The sequence below is a fragment of the Sclerotinia sclerotiorum genome, genomic scaffold (genome assembly GCF_000146945.2).
Source record: "Sclerotinia sclerotiorum 1980 UF-70 scaffold_27 genomic scaffold, whole genome shotgun sequence".
NCBI classification, from domain to species: domain Eukaryota; kingdom Fungi; phylum Ascomycota; class Leotiomycetes; order Helotiales; family Sclerotiniaceae; genus Sclerotinia; species Sclerotinia sclerotiorum.
Window position 1 is genome coordinate 36,460 of NW_001820809.1, and position 18,491 is coordinate 54,950.

At 43.4% G+C, this 18,491-nt stretch overlaps 6 protein-coding genes across 6 annotated transcripts; 4 read left to right on the forward strand and 2 right to left on the reverse strand.

Moving 5' to 3' along the window:
• Window positions 1-652: 652 nt before the first annotated feature.
• Window positions 653-2,385, forward strand: SS1G_13748 (hypothetical protein; the record flags this gene model as incomplete). Its single annotated transcript, XM_001585130.1, has 4 exons — window positions 653-861; window positions 911-1,196; window positions 1,289-1,836; window positions 2,175-2,385. 4 exons carry the CDS (start codon window positions 653-655, stop codon window positions 2,383-2,385), a joined length of 1,254 nt encoding a protein of 417 aa, XP_001585180.1.
• A 326-nt stretch (window positions 2,386-2,711) lies between these two features.
• SS1G_13749 (predicted protein) lies at window positions 2,712-3,385 on the forward strand (the record flags this gene model as incomplete). Its single annotated transcript, XM_001585131.1, has 2 exons — window positions 2,712-3,014; window positions 3,356-3,385. The coding sequence occupies 2 exons, from the start codon at window positions 2,712-2,714 to the stop codon at window positions 3,383-3,385; spliced, it is 333 nt and encodes a 110-aa protein (XP_001585181.1).
• Window positions 3,386-6,030: 2,645 nt separating this feature from the next.
• On the forward strand, window positions 6,031-7,165 carry SS1G_13750 (predicted protein; the record flags this gene model as incomplete). Its single annotated transcript, XM_001585132.1, has 3 exons — window positions 6,031-6,155; window positions 6,218-7,000; window positions 7,093-7,165. The coding sequence occupies 3 exons, from the start codon at window positions 6,031-6,033 to the stop codon at window positions 7,163-7,165; spliced, it is 981 nt and encodes a 326-aa protein (XP_001585182.1).
• Window positions 7,166-8,928: 1,763 nt separating this feature from the next.
• Window positions 8,929-12,066, forward strand: SS1G_13751 (hypothetical protein; the record flags this gene model as incomplete). The annotated part of the gene is made up of 3 exons (XM_001585133.1): window positions 8,929-9,160; window positions 9,242-10,179; window positions 10,231-12,066. The coding sequence occupies 3 exons, from the start codon at window positions 8,929-8,931 to the stop codon at window positions 12,064-12,066; spliced, it is 3,006 nt and encodes a 1,001-aa protein (XP_001585183.1).
• Window positions 12,067-12,776: 710 nt separating this feature from the next.
• Window positions 12,777-13,892, reverse strand: SS1G_13752 (predicted protein; the record flags this gene model as incomplete). The annotated part of the gene is made up of 3 exons (XM_001585134.1): window positions 12,777-13,178; window positions 13,237-13,461; window positions 13,737-13,892. 3 exons carry the CDS (start codon window positions 13,890-13,892, stop codon window positions 12,777-12,779), a joined length of 783 nt encoding a protein of 260 aa, XP_001585184.1.
• Window positions 13,893-14,294: 402 nt separating this feature from the next.
• Window positions 14,295-18,251, reverse strand: SS1G_13753 (predicted protein; the record flags this gene model as incomplete). The annotated part of the gene is made up of 1 exon (XM_001585135.1): window positions 14,295-18,251. The coding sequence occupies one exon, from the start codon at window positions 18,249-18,251 to the stop codon at window positions 14,295-14,297; it is 3,957 nt and encodes a 1,318-aa protein (XP_001585185.1).
• Window positions 18,252-18,491: the final 240 nt, after the last annotated feature.

An 18,491-nucleotide genomic window follows, 5' to 3' on the forward strand; every position in this document is an offset into this window, starting at 1 on the left:
AAATGCAGCTCTTCAAACTCAAGCTGCAGGGTGAGATTGCACAGTACAAATCAATGCACACGTATCAACATTAAGGTGAAAGGAACAACAATATGGAGTATAGAAAGAGGAAAAGGTAAGGAATGAGGGATTATACTGCACGACGATGAGGTACGGGACACAGCGAGATTTTGACAAGAGAGATGGATATCTTGGTGGTGAAGAGAGAGGGAGGGGTACACTATAGACTAAAAGAATTTGATTTGATTGCGAGGGTGATAAGGTTGTAAGTCATCTAGTAGGTTGTCGTCCGGTCACCTTAGGTAATCCGTTTTAGACGAGAGCATCGCACAAACATGCTCAAACACACTTGCCCTATGGAAGGAAGCATGTAAACAGTGAATTGCTGTTTTTCGTGATTTTGCTTCACCTAGCCATGAAAACTCGACTAATCAAGAATGACACGCTGAGGCTGCGTTGTCACGTGTTGCTCCATAGAAAATGCTATCTAGGTGATCTGTGATCCTACCGCACCATCGGCCGCCGGCCGCATTCTCCGGTGGTTTTGGGCCTTACAACTGATTCCCCCACCACTGCTGCCCTGAACTGAAGCTCTAGAAAGTATCTACAAACTAATCCAAGTACCACAAAGACTCTTATTGTTTCTCTCAAGATGGCAGATAACTCTTTAAAAGCCATCTTCAATTCAGCGGAGCGCCAAAGACTTGCTGTCGAATCATCATGGGAAACAAATACAGAGAAATACCAAGAAGATGTTGCAAATGCGCTCAGTGCATATCAAGAGTGTCGGCAGCTTGCAGATAGACTTGCATTATTCAGTCCAAATGAAACACTAGAGGATATTAATTCTAGTGACATTCAGTATGTGTATAGCCACAAATACCAGAAGCAGGCTAACCGTCCGTTCAAGATATTTGGTCATCCCTTATAGGATTGCAGATTTAGGGCAACGACTTTCTACAACTGATACAAGTGATCGAAAAGTGATTCTGCAGGAGGCAAAGAAATTTTACGAAGCATTTTTAACCCAATTGGGACATTATGAGATGCTATCTAGTGCAGAAAAGAAGCTACATGCTGAATATCAAGAATCGCCATCTACTTTCTCAACTATTTCTACCACAGATCCAACTGCAAGGAGAAATGCGAAAATTGCAAATTTTAAAATGGAGAAGGATTTGAAGAAGAAGCTGGATGTATGTATATACGGTCTTCAAGGAGAGATTTTATTTCGACCAGCCTAGGAGCACGCTCTTCCTGTGCGATGCGGTAAACTGACAGTTGGTAGTTTTTGGCACAAAACCCAGCCTATATACAAAACGATGAGGATGCGGTACGCGAATTAGAAATAGCTAAACTTTCTTTATGTTCGCACAATTCCTTCCAATCCCTAGAATCTATCAATCGCGAACTCGAGATCTTGGCCATGGCACCCGTAGGGCCGCGAGTTCCCGAAGGTCCGCAGTTCGACAATAGAGAAAGAATAGGTGGCTTGCGTGGACCAGATGCAGGATACTCCGATCGCTTGGATATGAGAGATATTACCACGAACAATAAAGGACCAATATTGAGTACTGGGGGAAAACCGTTACGGCCATTTACTCTGCTCGAAAGTAGGCAGGCATTGCAAGAAGGTGTATTCAGACCAGGGCATAATTTACCGACAATGACGATTGATGAGTATCTTGATGAAGAGAGGGCAAGAGGTGGTATCATTGAAGGTGGTGGAGAAGCGAGTGGTATTATACCTGAGATTGATCCTGATGATTTTGAGAAAATAGATGAGGAGACCGAAAAGGCTAGGCGGTGGGATGAATTCACGGAGGATAATCCAAAGTAAGTTGATAGTTTCTCAATTTTGGGAATAAATGCTAATGATGATGTCTTCAGGGGCGCTGGAAATACCTTAAATAGGGGATAAAATAATGAATAATGAATAATATGATACCTTCTAAAGACATTGATAATTTTGTTTCCATTTGCTACCTAATAATTACGTTTCCCCATGTAAGAAAATCCGTCATTTTTCCATACCTTCCCTTCCATATGTGCTAATCATCAAATCCGTCTCCAGCTCAAGCCACAATTCTAGGTGTCAATTATATTTGTTTCTATCATCTTCATCTCCCCCGGCATGAGAACCAGAGGAGGGACATTTCTAAGTATCTCATCAGAAATGCTTCTTTGTTTTTGAACTTTAGGACTACGTTTCAGGGGTATGATAATGGTAACCTTCCCCTTGGGAGTAGTAGTGGTTTTTACGACAATACTGGCGAAAGTGGTAGGAGTAGTGGTAGGAGTAGTTGCGGGAGTGGAAGTGATGGAGCTGGGATTTCGAGATTCGCGGCCTTTCGGATTTGGATACTCCGTGCATTGGTGTCATAGGGTTTGACGTTTTTGTGGTGCTGTTCTGTGGTTTGATCTGATCGTTTTTGAGAGTGGTTGGGAAATTGAGAATTTGGATGTTGAAGATATGGAAATTGGGATTTTGATGCTGATGTGACTAGGGATGACCTTTTAATTAAGTCTGATCAAAGATTAAAGAGTAAAGAAGATTCCTAGGATTTCAATGATTGAAACGTGATAAATTGGAAGAATAAAAAGGAAGAAGAGATAGGTCAAGATTGAGGAGCACGTATAAAGGTTAAACTCTTTTTGCTATCTGCCTTGGAAGATAATTTCCATGGGAAGAACAGAGAAAAAGAGCCATCATGGCTTTAGCATTGTCGGCAGTAAGGAGAAACCCATTGAGTGTACAATATCCTCAACTTAACGAAAGCGCACTAACGTGCAAAGTAGTAAAGCTGAACCTGTTAATTGAAAATATGGAGATTGAATTAAATATTGCTGCTTTGCTGAAGCCAAAGACAAAAGAGTTGTCGTTGGAACGTAGTCGTTATCCCATATCGTCTGGAGAGGTAAAGGCGGACATTCTGATGTTGGTGAGAAAGTTCTTGCATGGAATTATGGGAATGTTAGTCGAGCCGAAGTGCTATGCTGAGGGATCCTTCCTCGTATAGATATGAGGGCAAGTCCCGACTGTGATGGGTCTGCGATCACATTCAGCTCCATGCAGTTTTAGATACCCGTAGCTATCCAGATGTTCAGGTTGCTAAAGCATCTCTCGAGCCGAAGTAGGGCACAAACATATATATCTTCTTCAAGCATTTTTCTGATATTCTTGACTTGGGTATAGTTAATGGTAAAATCTTGATGCTGAGTCTCTCATGCAACTGCATCTAATTCTATGTATGTTAAGCACCTATACCTGTCAGTCTATTTCAGACTTTGCTGAGAAATATTTGGTTTTTGAGGAAATGTATGTGTGCTAACTTTGGGAAATCGGATGCCACAGTGGGACGACCTTAACTTGGAAACTGGATGAATAGCATTCCATTGCTGTTTCCTTTTCAAAAATGACAACCCAGGCTCACGTCAATAAACGGACCATCAAATACAAAATGCTCATCCATACTCCTCATTATCCAATCAACCTTTGACATCGGATCCTCGGTCAAGGTGCTCGTATATTAATGGCTTTCAAGCATTCAAATCTTCTATTACCCAGCAATTTGTTGGTGTTTTCTTTCCGCAAATCGCTGACAACTCGACACGATTACCCTTACAATGGCAACTTTTAGTTCCTCGACTAGATCCATTCTATTGCCCAATCTCTAAGTCGAGGGCCTTCTACTATAGCATCTAGCCCCACGACAGCATAGCGTTTCAAATATGCACCTTGCTGCACATTCGCTCCTTTAATTAAACCTTCCGCGAGGAATCACCAGATGAGCTTTAAGCGTAAGCCGTTAGAAATAGGAGTACCTACTGCGCTAACTCATCGTATCAAAAGCTTAAATGATTGTCCACGGGTTTTCAACCCAAAAAGGACTAAGGTTTTCAATTGCCAAATATGCTGGCCCGTATGACAAGAGATATGATCTGAGGACTGAAGACCCCGATATCATTCTATTAAGAACGCCAAGACCCGTGGGCTAGCGCTTGATCAAACCTCAAATTGAGATCAATTAACTTGATCCTCAGAGAAAACCAAGACTTATATGAGAATGGATATCACTAATATATCATGTGCCATCATAATTTGCTGGACGGACAGCTGACCTCTACTCGTGTGACCTTGGGCATTCATGCCGGTCGGTCATCATGGCGGTCCTTCCCGAGGTTCGTTCAATGCTCCTATCGTTCTTACCTGCGCACTAATCGGCTCATGAAAAGCAAACTTGCCTGCAATATCGGGCGATGCTGACCATATATAGATTGAGTAGGACTGTAGGATCGCAGTTATGGATTGTCCATCCAGCTCACTAAAGCCGAGCGCCACCCGGGGCCCCTAATTTATTCTACCCCGTAGGACGCATTATTTATACTTGATTGGTTAACAATAAGTCGGCCAATAGGAAACACCGCCGATTACGACGGCACTCGGCGGGTATCTAAAAGCTTCCGCCGGGGCGGCACTCTAGGCTGAACTAAGGTGGGCTGTAGATCATCAACCTAACGATGAGCTTTTATGCTGCAAGCAATAAAACGATTGTATGAAGAAAACTCCCTTGCAATCTTATCTTACGAACCTTGATCACTATGCGTATCTGCAAAAGGAAGCACAAAGAGGAAGGGGGATTACCACCTGCACTGTGCAACAATGCACGGTATTACCAATGAGGAATCAAAAGAGTCCTGTTATTTCTTATCCTAGCTAATGTTACAACCTTCGCTTCAGCACTCAGAAGGCGTCAATCAATAGCCTTACATTATAGTTATGGAAAAATTCGGTCCACCAGGAGAGACTGGAGAGCTACCTTTCATAAAAATAGCAGATTAGGTCAGGTCGGATAGGTCGCATTCAACTTTAACCCCGCCTTATTGTTGTTTCCTGCTTCTCAGTAATGCAACACGGCAGTTCTTATTTGTTGTATCTTACCTCGAATGCCGCTTTGTCGAAAGAATAGGGAAGTTACTGCGGTCATTCAATTTCACTAATCCCGATGACCGGGGGGATAGTGTGTGATGTAACCTCACGCTAGAAATGCGCATGCGGATGTGATTCTATCCGGATTTAATGTTCTACAATGCTGAGCATCCTGAACACCTAGAGCCGCGACTTGTCCTCAACGTTCAACGTTTCATGGTGGTTGCATGCTTTCTATCTCGTATTGATACTATCTCACCAACTTATATCTACTTCATCAAGCTCCCCTCCGTTGCGTTATCAGATGGATGTACCACGCATGTTGACAGCTGCGGGATCAAAGTGTTTCAGGTAGATGCCGTGTTGGCCTACTAACATAGTTTCCACCAATATCGGAAGTATGTTAAGCTATGAGGTTCATCATTTGTGGGAAGAAATGTCACAATAGGCAAATCCTAAGGTTATGCTCACCACAATGCATCAAGGTGTTGCAAGCAATCTAACACACAATCAGACTACTGCAGCCAAATATAATAAGGTTACAGTGCAGACCACCCCGTATCCACCCTCCACGTTTTATTCCTTATTCCTTTTTCGTACGACTCATTACACCTTCATTCCTTATTCGCCGCCATTACGAGGATGCATGGTTGGCATTTCTATTCTTCGAAATATTGTTCGGACCTCTCTATCGTCTATTGTTGGTGAAGAATTTCTTTTTACTGGCTGATAAGACTCAATCATGGATCATATGCTGGCCTGAACGTGTTTAGAATTGGACATTCATTGGTGGGAGAAGCTGAGCAGTAAGCGCTTGTGAGGCGGAACCACCAACTCGGGATGGCGGGTGAGAGTGGAGACTCGGACAGGCATGTCCTGAGAAGGACATTACCCTGTAGTGTCTAACTTGAAGATGGTGTGCCGCAGGATAAAATGATATATGCGTGTGCCCCGGTTGAATTAGATCAAGGTTCGCATCCTCTTATACTTTTGCTTTTCAACGTCTACATTTGATAAGCAGTGAGAATAAACTACGAGACCATGATCGACTGGTAAACAGTTAGGGATACAATATCAATCGTTAGCTAAGACTTACATCTATGGCAAACCAGATGTACGCTTTTCCGCAGCCGTGTCCAACATCAACTGTGCCAATACCACAGCCAAGGGTAAGACGTTCTCGTGCGAGTAGACCAAAGGTCAAAACCGGCTGTTTGACTTGCAAGTATGTTAACCGTCACTCTTCGAGTCTTGTCCATTCGAGGCAATATACTGAACGTGATTCAGGTCAAGAAAAGTCAAATGCGATGAAGCAAAACCGGGTTGTTTGCGATGTGTTCGGTTTGGACATAAATGCGAAGGCTACGCTTATCTTCAGAAATCCAATGTGAAGCCCACTATTGTAACTAACATCGCACCCCGAGCGCTCGTACCGAGAACTGGATATGTGTCCATTAGTCCCGCTATATCTCCCACTTCTGTGGCTTCAACATCATCTTCCATTTTATCACAACCAGAGGTTTCTGTTTCTCCACCATCGACGTGGAGAAATAAGAGTGCAGAAGAACGTTTTCGGAATTTTGTGAGAGAAATCACAGGGAGTTCGGGATACTTCGAGGTTTGGTGGGGTCTTATCTTCTTGGGGTGTCAATCTTCCTCCCTCGCTTTTGATGCAGTTCACATGATTGGATCTCTTGATCTACGACCAAAGAATCGAGAGATCCAAATAGGTACCTTTAGACATATGTCTAGTTATCGAGAGTATTGCAATACGAAATATGTGACGAAGAAAAGGACAGTACCATTTTCCGAGGGCCCAGGAATGGGTGTAGGTGTCATTGACATTGATGTGGATAGTAGAACAACGCTTATCACCCACCTTCTTTCTAATATGATGGGTAGGGGTAACGAAGTAGACAGCCATGAAAGGGTTTCAACTATGTATTTGGGACTAAGAGCACTACGTGAGTGGGTGGTTAGGACATATATCCCCCAAGGCGGTCATCTAGGATCAATGTCCGAAAGTACTTGTCTGAAGTGCTTTCGTCGTTTGGAACTAAGAGTCCTACGGTATGCAGATACAAAACCAGAACATGCGAAGAGGACAAGTCTAGGCGAGCTAGACATTGAAATGATGCCGGGCCGGTTTTCTAATCTCACAGAGGCGAAGAATGGCTTGGAAAGGGTTATAATGAAAAGTATGGAGTGGCTTGCTTCGACCCTCAAACGACATGACTTTTCTACCCTTTACAATGACCAGGAAGAAAATTCTCAGAATAATGGACTTTTCTTTGACATTGACCCTAAATTTGAAGAGGAGAAGAAAACCTTGAGAGAATATGAACGCTGGGATCGATCTTTCTCGCCTCTTTTTGAAGAGCGCCAAAAACAATGCCAGTCTAACGATAAGTTTCACTGTGAAAAAGATTCGGATTTGTTAATAGCATATTTATTAAAGATGAATTGGTTATCTGGATACATCCTAATCACCTCATCTAACCATCTCAATAACCTAGAAGTAGGCGAAGGAAGGTTTTCCGCACAACTGCAGGAATTGAAGGAAATTGCAAAGATACTAAGATCGACACCGAGTTGGAAAAGCGCTCTAGAAGAAAGCGGGGATTTTGAGCTGGAGACAATTATACCATCCATGGTTGTGGGCTGGGAGACACGAGATCGAGATTTGCGGAGAATCGCTGTTTCTATGTTATTGAGGGGCAAAATATACGCCTCTTCGAGACTTGGTGGAACGCGAGGGTTTTCGGGTGCTGTGGGAAAAGTCATGGAGAGGTTGGTGGAGATAGAAGAGGATGATCCTGAGGTGAATACTATGCTAGGGCAGACAATATGTGTAGCGGAAGCAACCAAGTGTAAAAATATTGAGATGGGGTATGATGCTATAGCGAGAGTGGCGTATATGAGATGCTATAAAGGTGATCCAACCATCCAGGGGTTGGCTGGATTCGAGGGACGGAGGGAGGTTATTATCCATTGCTAGCTGGAGGGTGTTTTGATCATTATTACGGTGGACGGACGACAGGATTAAAATCTAAAATACCGAAATGATGGGACAGACGTTGGATATGCAGGCGACAGGAAGAATCGTGAATTGGAGTGGCTATTTTGATGATTACTTCAACTCTCCGTCAGACTGAAATCGGACGAAAGCCTTAAAGTTAACAGCTCTTAACTTTCCATCCATTCGCTTCCGAAACCTACTCGTCGAAGGCAAATTAAGCATAAATTTCCTCTCCTCCGTACAAAGTCAGCGAATAGTGCCTAGACACGGGCCACTTAAGGCCAAGAATGATAGGGTGATACTACTCCAACTAAGTGTTGCGCTAGCTAGATAGGCAGTACCGGAAAAACATCTAACGATTAATATAGACGCGTGTTCTAACTACTAGACAGATAATAATAGAATTGCGAGAAATACGTTCTCACTAACAATCTGGAACAATATTCCACATCATAGTATTGAATTCAACCAAAATCTTTTTAGAAAGACCTGGTGGGACTAATTCGCGGTCGCAAGCTTCAGACACGCTATTCGTGCATGACAAGCCTATAACAGCCCTAGAAGCCGCCTTGGCGGATATCTGTGGCCTGTGATCACACAGCCGTAGTTCTAGCTTACCCCGCCTTATCACGTTTCCGGTCCCCTAGATAGAAGCTTTACTATTAATTTGCTTTTTCTAACGGCGTATAATTGTACTTCCTATCGTTTTTGCCTTGAAGAGCTGTCATCTAGATCATATTTGGACGTGAAGCTAGCTATACTGACTCAGAATCGTCCATCGAATCTTCATTTCTGACCTACGGGCATTCCTCCTTGTCGTTGTTAGGAGGCCTCGTTGCTGCCTAGTAGACCTCAGCCTGATTGGAAACTTTTTTCCCCCTACTTTATCCAAGTTATATTCACCTCTCAAACAATCTATAGAAAGCAAAATCAAAAAGTGTCACCTTGATTCTTTACCTCAAAGCTCTTAAAACAGACAATGGGCACGCCCGCATCCAAGGTTACCAGATTCACTCCTGGCAAGCTAATCTGTGGCTCCTCTGATGAAAGACTCATCTCACCCGATCATTCAAACAGATTGAACCCGAAATTTGAGGAGAAGGCTCTTATTGAATCGTTCAGTAACAAATACCCAGGAGGGTTCAGTATTTCAGGGCAAATGGAGGAAACGAACATGAGTGATGGCCGTAAACCCTCAACTTCAGACGATGGTGCGTATATTGTAGATTGAACTCTACAATTGCTTAGCCCAGTAAGCTTTGATTCAAGACTAACGGAAGATCATCAAACAGTGCAGCCACTGTTTAACACCGCATGGGAAGATACAAAAGAAGGAAGTCCTCTCGGCGTAAAGGAGCGCAAGACCCGACAAAAGCTGAATGAAAGAGATCACAATGCAGTTGAATATAGTAAATCACTTCTAGATGAAGGTGATACTCAAGTATACATCTCATATCCCGGGGGGATCACTTTCTATGACTCCAAAGGCGACTCTCAACCATACAAAGTATATCGAGTTGATAGTGAAAAGTTGAAAGCTCTCGGTTCACCGAAATTCTCCAGGATGTTCGACGAAAGACCACAATACTGGGCGAGAAAGAGAAAAGGCCTCCTGCATCGCCTTCCAGATGGCATTAGATATGTGCTTGACCTCACACCATCTGAGGAAGGTGACGAGGCAGTCGAGCTGGTATCAGAATTGTCTTGCTCGGCAGGAATCAGAAACTGGTATTTAGCCAAGCAACGCTGTGGTGTCGAAAATCAGCTGGTTACCGGCGATGATGATATTCCGGGGCCTGCGATTGTACCAGCCAAAGCTGCTGAGCAACTCCGAGTGAAAAATTCTGCAGCCGGTGTCGTTCACCTCGTCTTCAGCCCTCTAGACCCCACGATTGACTCGCGCTTCAACGATGAATTTTTTCGTACATCTTTAGGTCGCAAAATACCTAAACAAACCGCGTGTAGCGGGGGGGATTTTGTGGATGATTGTGAAATGCAAAAAGGTATCAAAAATAGCTTAGAAGGACATGCACTTAATGGAATTGTTCGTCAAGACTTTCCCCAAACAGGATTGAAGAAGGAGGTACTGGACTACAGCCCAATCCGGCACAGAGTAGGAATCGAAAATCTTCTCAGGATCATTCAAGGTAAAGTGCCTAAACTGGACTCGGCGCCAAAGGTATGGACTTTATTTGTTTTGGCGAAGTATTATGAATGTACAAGTGTTGTGGTAAGAACCCCATCACGAATTTTACGTTTCTATTTCCTAATTTGGAACTAGGTTGACTATATTACTTCATGGATCATGGACGGTAGCAATACCAAATTTGTCGAAATACTTCCCGAAGCCAGTTTGAATATTGGGCTTGGCCTGAAGATACCTATGATAACGAGAGCTGCATTTTCCACTCTTGTTTCTGAGGAGGCACTTAATGTGGCTTCACGAACTCTATGTAAAAGCTATGATGACAGGCAAGCAGCATACAAATATGTTCGACCTCGTGAGGAGCTCGATGAAGATTTGTTGAACGTTATTCAACATGCAAGTCAGGACTTTTGCGATCGTATCCAGAAAACTGTTACCGATCTGTTGGATGAAAGAATGGCTTGGTTCCTAGAACTACCAGAGTATAGAAAAATATGCAAGTTTGAAGACTATTGCTACAAGAAGAAAGACACCGGCAAGATAGAAAAGGCTGTATATGAGAGAAGGAAGTCAGTTATTCAGCAGCTGCTCGTCAATCTTCGTAGTTATGTTCGAGCGAAAATTATTATCTGTTTGAACCAAGGATTAAAATCCTTCGAGATTACTCAGGCGAACAACAATCAGCGGCAAGTTCAATGGGATATACCAGAAGTTGTTACGAAAGATGTACCGGATGCAAATTACATCTATAACGGCCTTGGATTTCGTGAAAGAGTCTTACTGCCATACTTTTGGCGTCGCCTTCGAGATGTCGATTGGGATGACATTTCAATGGAGAGCCCCAGGTTTGCCCTATATGACCCGCAATTACTTGGTTGGGGGAAATTTCTTGTCGATAGAGACACCATTCGCAGAATAAATCCTCGTCACCTTGAAATTTATGTCAGTGAATTCAATCGTGAGGTCAATCTTGAGGGCGGGAAGGAAAACTATCACTCGTCCTCGCCTTCGGATCCGGCTTCCACAATAGCACCACCTAACACTAAGAGCATGAATGAGGGAAGACCAAATTATGCATTCATGAGTGCTTACAACCAGAATCATGCTTATCTTCAAGCACGCCTAGTGGAAGATAGCTCTCAGTTTTCCTTCGCTAACAATCCCAAGCCATTCTCAGCCAACCCGGATCCCAGCCCCAATCAGCCAGACATAGATGAAGCCCATAATTTCGATCTTTCTACTTTCCTCAAAGAACTCGGTCATCACATTGAAGATATCTGTCTCTCCATGCTCTCCAAACCTGATGGATCAGAATTCACAATATTGACAAATACATTACTCTGCCTGACAGATAATGAATGGCAATATCTACCCTTATGGGCAGGCGGAAACGACGATGGAAGTGGAGGTGTTACGAGCGCGGATGTTCCGCCAGCTTATTATGCTAATGTTGGTGGTCTTACGCCAGGTGTACAGTATAAAGGGGTAGCGGGATATGTGGGGAGCTCTGTTAATACTAGTTTGGTTGTTAGGGATGGGAGTAATCGGACGGCTACAGTTGCGGGAAGTGAAGCTTGGGGTGATGCTGGGAGTGAAGCTTGGGGTGATATTGGGAGTGATGTTGAAAGTGAGGTGCGGGTGGCTAGTGATGGTGATGTACGGAGCGTTTCTTCAACAAAGAGTTATGATATGGCTGTTATGACGCCAATGGGGAGTGGGGGTGAGAGTGAGAGTGAGAGTGAGAGTGAGTTTGAGATTGTCAATGTAGGGGAGGATGAAGAGAATGGCGATGATTTTACCGTTGCTGGGGATAATAGCATTAGTGAAAGCGAGATATCAGACGATGAGATAGTTCATCATGATAAAGGAAAGGGAAAATGGAAAGGGAAAGATTATGAGGAGGATGACATGGGCTGGACAGATCAAGAAGACCTTGAGGATGAATGGGAGGGATCTTTCACTGATGATTAGACTACCTAGTATTGAGTGAAGGAATTAATGAAAACGAGAGGCTTGGGGAATAATGACAGAACAGGAAATAATTATTGTAGGAAATAGGGAATCTATATTAGGGACAACGCTTTAAGGGTAATTGAGTACATCACGAGGAAAATAGAACCTGAATGGCAAATTTACACCCATCAAGATCACGAAAATTCTTCTCTTCAAGGGACTTTAAGAATATTTGTTCAAATGAAAATAGAAGGGAGCTTTGGATACATGTTGAATGCTCAGTGACCTTCCCGCCTCGGCTCAATGATAGTGATTCTTTTCCATCGGGATAAATAATACTGCCACAATCACAAATCAAAAGAGTGTATCTGTTCTAGAACTAAATCAAAGCCCAAAATTAACCAAATGAGTGTATCAGTGTATTCCTTCGTAAATCAAGCTCGATTACTCGACTCTTCTTTTCCCTTGTCCCGCAGCCATCAATATTTGAAGACCCCCAATTTGACTAAATGATGCCTCATCACATAGTCAAGCAGGCTATACTAGAAATCCTAGCTATGCTCTGCCCACACCAAGCTCTTTGGAGCTCGAAGTGAGTTATCTGTTCAGTTGCTCGAACAGATACATATCCCTGGATAGCTATGGTATCCTATGATATGAAACCAGATCTAGCGATAGTCGATAGATATGATGCAATGATTGAAAGGTCCGTACTTCCTTGGAACTTCTCAGCCGTGATTATGCTGCTCAGAGTTCAAGGATAAGTTTTCTGTTACCTCAAGCAGCTCCCGTTCATGCATCTGCTGATATGCTGCGGCGCTGTTGCAGGCTTTATCACGACATCTAATGTGGTTTTTGAGCTCAGCTAGCCCTCCATGATGTCTAGTTGGAATAGATAATGGGTTTTCGTAATCATCTGTTGCTTCCCTAAGTGCTTCAACTGGGACCTCGTAGAACTCGTCGATCTTGAGATATGAGAGTTCGGGTAACGTAGTGATAAAAATGGCCGGTTGCCCACGAGAGTATCCCCAGCCAAGGTTATTGCGTAGCTTGATCTGGATGTCGTAGGGCTTCTTCCGAGTAGGAGAGATAGGCACGTAATCATGATTTTCTATGACTTTTGTTGTGATCTGCAGGCTTCAGATTAGATTTGTTAAATCATTAAGGGGGATATGTAGTGGGACAAACAGTCATTACTTTCACATAATCCGGTCTACCATGCACAGTTCCAAGACAGATAACCTTGTGTATGCGCACAATATCTGTTACATTCGTATCGAGGGTAATATCCATTTCCTTAAGCTCAGCCTTGGGCAGGAAGACATAAAGTTTCCCCTCCACTTGGCTAGGATGAACCATTTGGTTGATGTAATCGATTACGATTAATTTAGACGAGCTGACAGGACCACTAGCCTTATGTTGTCAGTCAAGAAAATGCTTCTAGGGAGATATTTTGGCAAGTTGAAAAGTAAAGGATGCTACTCCAAAGCTCGGAGGGCTGGGAAGTCAGCTTATTATTTATTGGCGGCGGGTTATCACATGCACTTCGCCGTCGCAGTGCGTGGTTGGCAATCATTGATTGGAGCTGGAATTGGGAATAGTTTACTTCTGTAGCACACTTTCATGCCGTCACCCTAATGTCAGCTGCCGATAATCTTTCAAACATTGTTTTCATTTTCCTAAATTACAGAAATTTCAATGGCTTCTTCCCTGTCATGATCTTGAAGAGCTGGACGCAGACGATGAATATATCCGCGAATTCCTTCCGCCATCAATGTTTCGTTAATACCTCCCCAGGATTTGCACTGGTAAATCTTTCCTTCTGCTTGTTCTTGATCAATCATCTTGTGGGAGTCTCACAACAGACTTGAGCAAAAAATCAATTGCTTTCGGGAAGATATATGCACAGATTATTGATACTTTTCAATGTAGGATAATCTCGACGATCGGGGTATTTAGTGGGCGTGGCTTAATATGTACCTCGCCGCACTCAGTGGGGCTCTACGATCACCAAGTGGATCTGGACATGGAGGCCTTCCATTACCGTAGAAGCTTCCATATATGACTCATTGAGGTGGAATTTCACATTAACATGGTACCAATATCAGTGTAATTCCTAAACTTCAACTTCATATCCTTTAGCATACAAAAAAACCGACATGATCCGATTGTACATTTCCAAGACGAGTACCTATCAATATCCAAGAACAAATAAAACCACCCTCACCCACAATACCTTGTCCATTCTATTTTTTACTCCTCTTCCCTTTCCCAATATCTCCACCCTCAACCACTTTCCTCTTTTGCCCCCTCTCATCATTCCCACGCCCATCAGCTTTCCTCTTTTGCCCCACCCCTAGTTCTTCTACAATGATTTCCCCTGTATAAACTGGATTCGGATTCCTCGTCCTCCTACTCCTCCTGGGTCCATCCACCTCCACCTTATCTTCCACCGGCGACTCTTGCACCACCTCTGCTGGAGGTATCTCTTCATCTTCAGACTCCGCTCCGGCCTCATTCTTATAAGCCGGATCATGTTCCCCTCTATCTTTCCTTTCCCCTTTCTTTTTGTTTGCGTGGGCTTTAGACGTAAGTTTGATTGTTAGAGAAGGAGCTGGGGAGGGGGATGGAGCCGGACGAGCAATTTCTTGCTGAAGCAAGATGTTTCGTTTTGCTTGTGGTTTGGGCGCTTTTGGACTTTCTAATTCTTCATCTGATGGTTCGGAGCCTGGGCCTTTGCTGGGATGGTATCTCGAGTCTCGAGGTTCCTTTGTGATGGGTTTCTTTTGGACGGCTTTCTTTTTAGATTTCTTCGATTTAGGTGCCGGTACCGCAGAAATTGGAGGAGCAGGGGAAGTTGAGACTGGAGACTGCGCAATTCTAAGGCTATCTGTTTGTATTTCCATGTCTGCGGCGATGGGCTCTTCTGTTTGCGTCTCTGAATTTTGATTATTCGTTATACGAAGTAATTCAACCTCTGCCTTTGAATCCTCTAACTTCTTTTGCAGCTCCTCAATTTCTCTTATGCTTTCCTCGGCAACAGTTTTCCATCTTGTGATTTCAGTCTCGAGATCAGACAATCGTTTTGATGTTGTTAATGACATATCAAGAAGCTCATGCACTCTCTCAATTTCTTCGCGGAATTGTTCATCTTCTTCTTCTTTCAATAGCAGAATTTGGTGTAATTTTTCGATCTCTCCTCGGTACTTCTCCTCCTCCTCGTCTCTTAATGTTGTGAAAGATTCCGCTGTTTTTGTTTCAATAGCTTTGAGGAGATCTTCCAGTCTCTCAGCTTCAGCTTTTTGATTCTCATTCTCCTGTTGCAAGGCTCGGAGTTTTTCTTCGCTCTTGCTGATATGTTCTTCGAGTTGGGTCATCTGCGTCTCGCTAGCCCGGAGAAAGGACTCTAATCCATCAGCCTCGGCTTTATGCTCATCCCTCTCCCGAAGTAGATCCTGTATTCTTTGTTCATTCCTGGCCAATTTTTCTTCAATTTCTGCGACCTTAGCAGCCCGTTTACCTTCCCTCCTCATATCCTCTTGTGTGGCATGTAGAAGCCCAGCGAGCGCCGCTTCCCTTTCTTCACTCTCCTTCAGCAATTTCTCCAAGCTCTCAACAGCCCAATCACGCTCCTTATCCTTCTCATTCCACTCATTCATTTTAACCTTCAACGCCTCCCTCGACTCACTCAACAGCGCCTTGAGATTATCAAATGCCTCTTTTTGACCTAACGGTCCATCCACCAGATCCATGCACTCCTCCAATCTCCTCTCCGCTACCTCCACCCTTTCAGTATTCGGCTCTCCATTTTCATTCTCCAAAACTCGGTACCTTGCAACAATCAAATCCATCAAATCATCAGCGTCTTTAAGCTGAGTTTTCAAGTGCTCAATAACTTCCGGATCAGTGGCATTGGGGTCCGGAGGACTTCTATCTCTATCATGCCTCAGAGCTTGGACCCTGGGATGAGATTCTCGTCCAAATGCAGACATCTCAATATATTGGGCCAATCTTTCTTTCGCTCTCTTCGCCTTCTTGTCCGCCTTATAGGCTTCACATCCCGCCTTATAGAAATCTTCCCTAGCAGAATGAATCTCCTTTCGAAGTGTGATGATCATCTGCTCATTTTCCAAATTGATGTCTTTGAAAGGTATTCGAGGATCGTGGTTTGGATGTTTTTGGAGGATGTATATTTTCTGCTGCAACGTCTCATTTTCCCCTAAGACAGTCGCTAAATATGCCACAGCGCTCATGATAAGACTATTCCTCTGTATTGTTCTTTCCATCAATTTCCGCTTCGTCTGATAGAGTTCGATCAATGTTCGAGCCAATCTTGCACTGAGAGAATCATCATGCACATTGCCGGCAAGGTTTTCGTATTCCATATACTTATCCTCTATAAACTTCTCGAGAGATTTGACCTTTTCTTTCTCGTCGCTTAATTCACGCTGACATTGACGATATTTCTTTGCCACTTCCTTGTCTTGTTCATCTTTCTCCTCAATCAGGTCAATATCAGCTTCGAGATTCTCAGAAAACTGATCCATTAGTTCTTTGATAGATGTGAGATTTTCTCCCACTTTGGACTCTTCAATAGCTGCATCTCTCTCCTTTGTGCGGCATTCGAGCTCAGCCTTGACTCGTGTTAATTGAGTGGCCATGTCAATATCTTCTGTATCTTCGGCAACACTAAAGGCCAATTGTTCCCTCAATCCCAATGGGCCATTAATTTCCTCTTCCAACTCCTCGTTTCGCTTCACAAGAAGATCTCTCTCCTTACGTAACTCTAAAACTTCATTAGCATCCACGTTGGCGCCATCCTCTATCATATCCTTCATGGCGTATTCCGCCTTCTCGTATGATATTTTATATAACTTCGTAGATTCCTCTTTTGCATCATATCGATCTTGCATGAGTATAAAGTCCTGTACGTCTCCCGTGTCTTCTCCCATTTTCTCACGTCGAAGATCAGCCAATAACTGCAGTTGTTTTTCGAGTTTTCGATTCTGGTTCCTTAAAAAATTGCGTTCCTTACTCATGATATCAAGCAATACCAGACCTTCTTTCCTCTTACTCTCTTTGCGTTGACGAAATGCTTCGAAGTGGACGGGAGTAAGGCTGAGGATTGCAAGAATTACGTGAGACTTGTCGTAACTGCGTTCAAGATGCATATTCCTTTTCTCGAGCTTTTTGATTCGAGTAATAAGTAGTCGTTGTGAAAGGAATTCTCTGTCTTGTGGCTGATCTCCCATTACTGCATCCTTTTCATCAGTTTCGATACTTTGCTTTAATCTTTCCTCTTCCTCATCAACTTTTTCATCTTCTTTGTTCTCTCGCTGTCCATCACTTTCATCTTCTTCTGATTCGGGAGTGGTAGATTGTCTTAGAGGAGAGGGTACATGTAAGCTCTTCCTCTTAGCATGGAAGTTGGCCTTACTTGGCTCTGTACCAAGGCTGAAACTCTTAATCTCCGGCTCTTTATCCTTGCCTAATGTAGTCTTTGACTTTTCTTTTTTAGTCGTAAGCTCCGTTGGCGTACCACCCACGAGATTTTCCGTCACAATCTCCAGCTGTTGTCTTATATCATCCCTCTCTGCCATCAATGCATGAAGTTGATCTGTAAGAGCCTGTATCCGCGCACTCTCCACAGGAGGGGTATCAGCTGCATTAGCCGACACATTCCTTGTTTCCTCCTTCAAATGCTGTATATGAAGTTCCTTTCCCATGATAACCTCTTTTGCCTCATTGAGCTCCTCTTCATATCTATCCCTCTCCTCCCTCAAAGAATTCATCAACCCTACGTCCACTCCTTCCACTGCACCCGTTCCCTTCCTCAATTCTTCTAATTCCAGCTCCAGCTCCTTGATCATCTCCTGGGTTTTTGCCTCGTTCTCCTCCAATTTCTTACCCTTCATCTCCGCGTCATGCCGCTCTTTCTTCAAAATCCCCATCTCCACTTCAATCTCTCTCCTCGCATACTTTTCTCCCTCATTAAAAGCCGCATTTCTTTCATCTCTCACCTTTTTAATACGATTTAACCTTGTTTCGGACTCCTCTTTAGCTTCAAGGAGCATGCGGTTAAAAGTTTCCAACCTGATATGAAGAGAGGCATTTTCACGCTGGCAAGCTTCGAGTGGATTGCGTTGGAGATGCTGGATCTGCACCTGAGTTATATCTGAGTGGTCGAAATTGTAATCTGACATTTTTTGGATTTTCATGAACGGTGAATGTCATCGATATCCTATGATGATTCTTTTTTGTCCAAAGAAGGTTATGCTTGAAGGTGTTGATAATGGATCAAATAATCTTTGGTGTTCAAAGAGATGAATTGAACAATTGCAGGAGTTATACGGTACCTAGGCGTTGTAGGATGAACAAGGTAAGGTGAGTTCCTTTGTCCCATGGTGAATGTTGTAGGCTGCTTCCAATTGAAATACGACAGG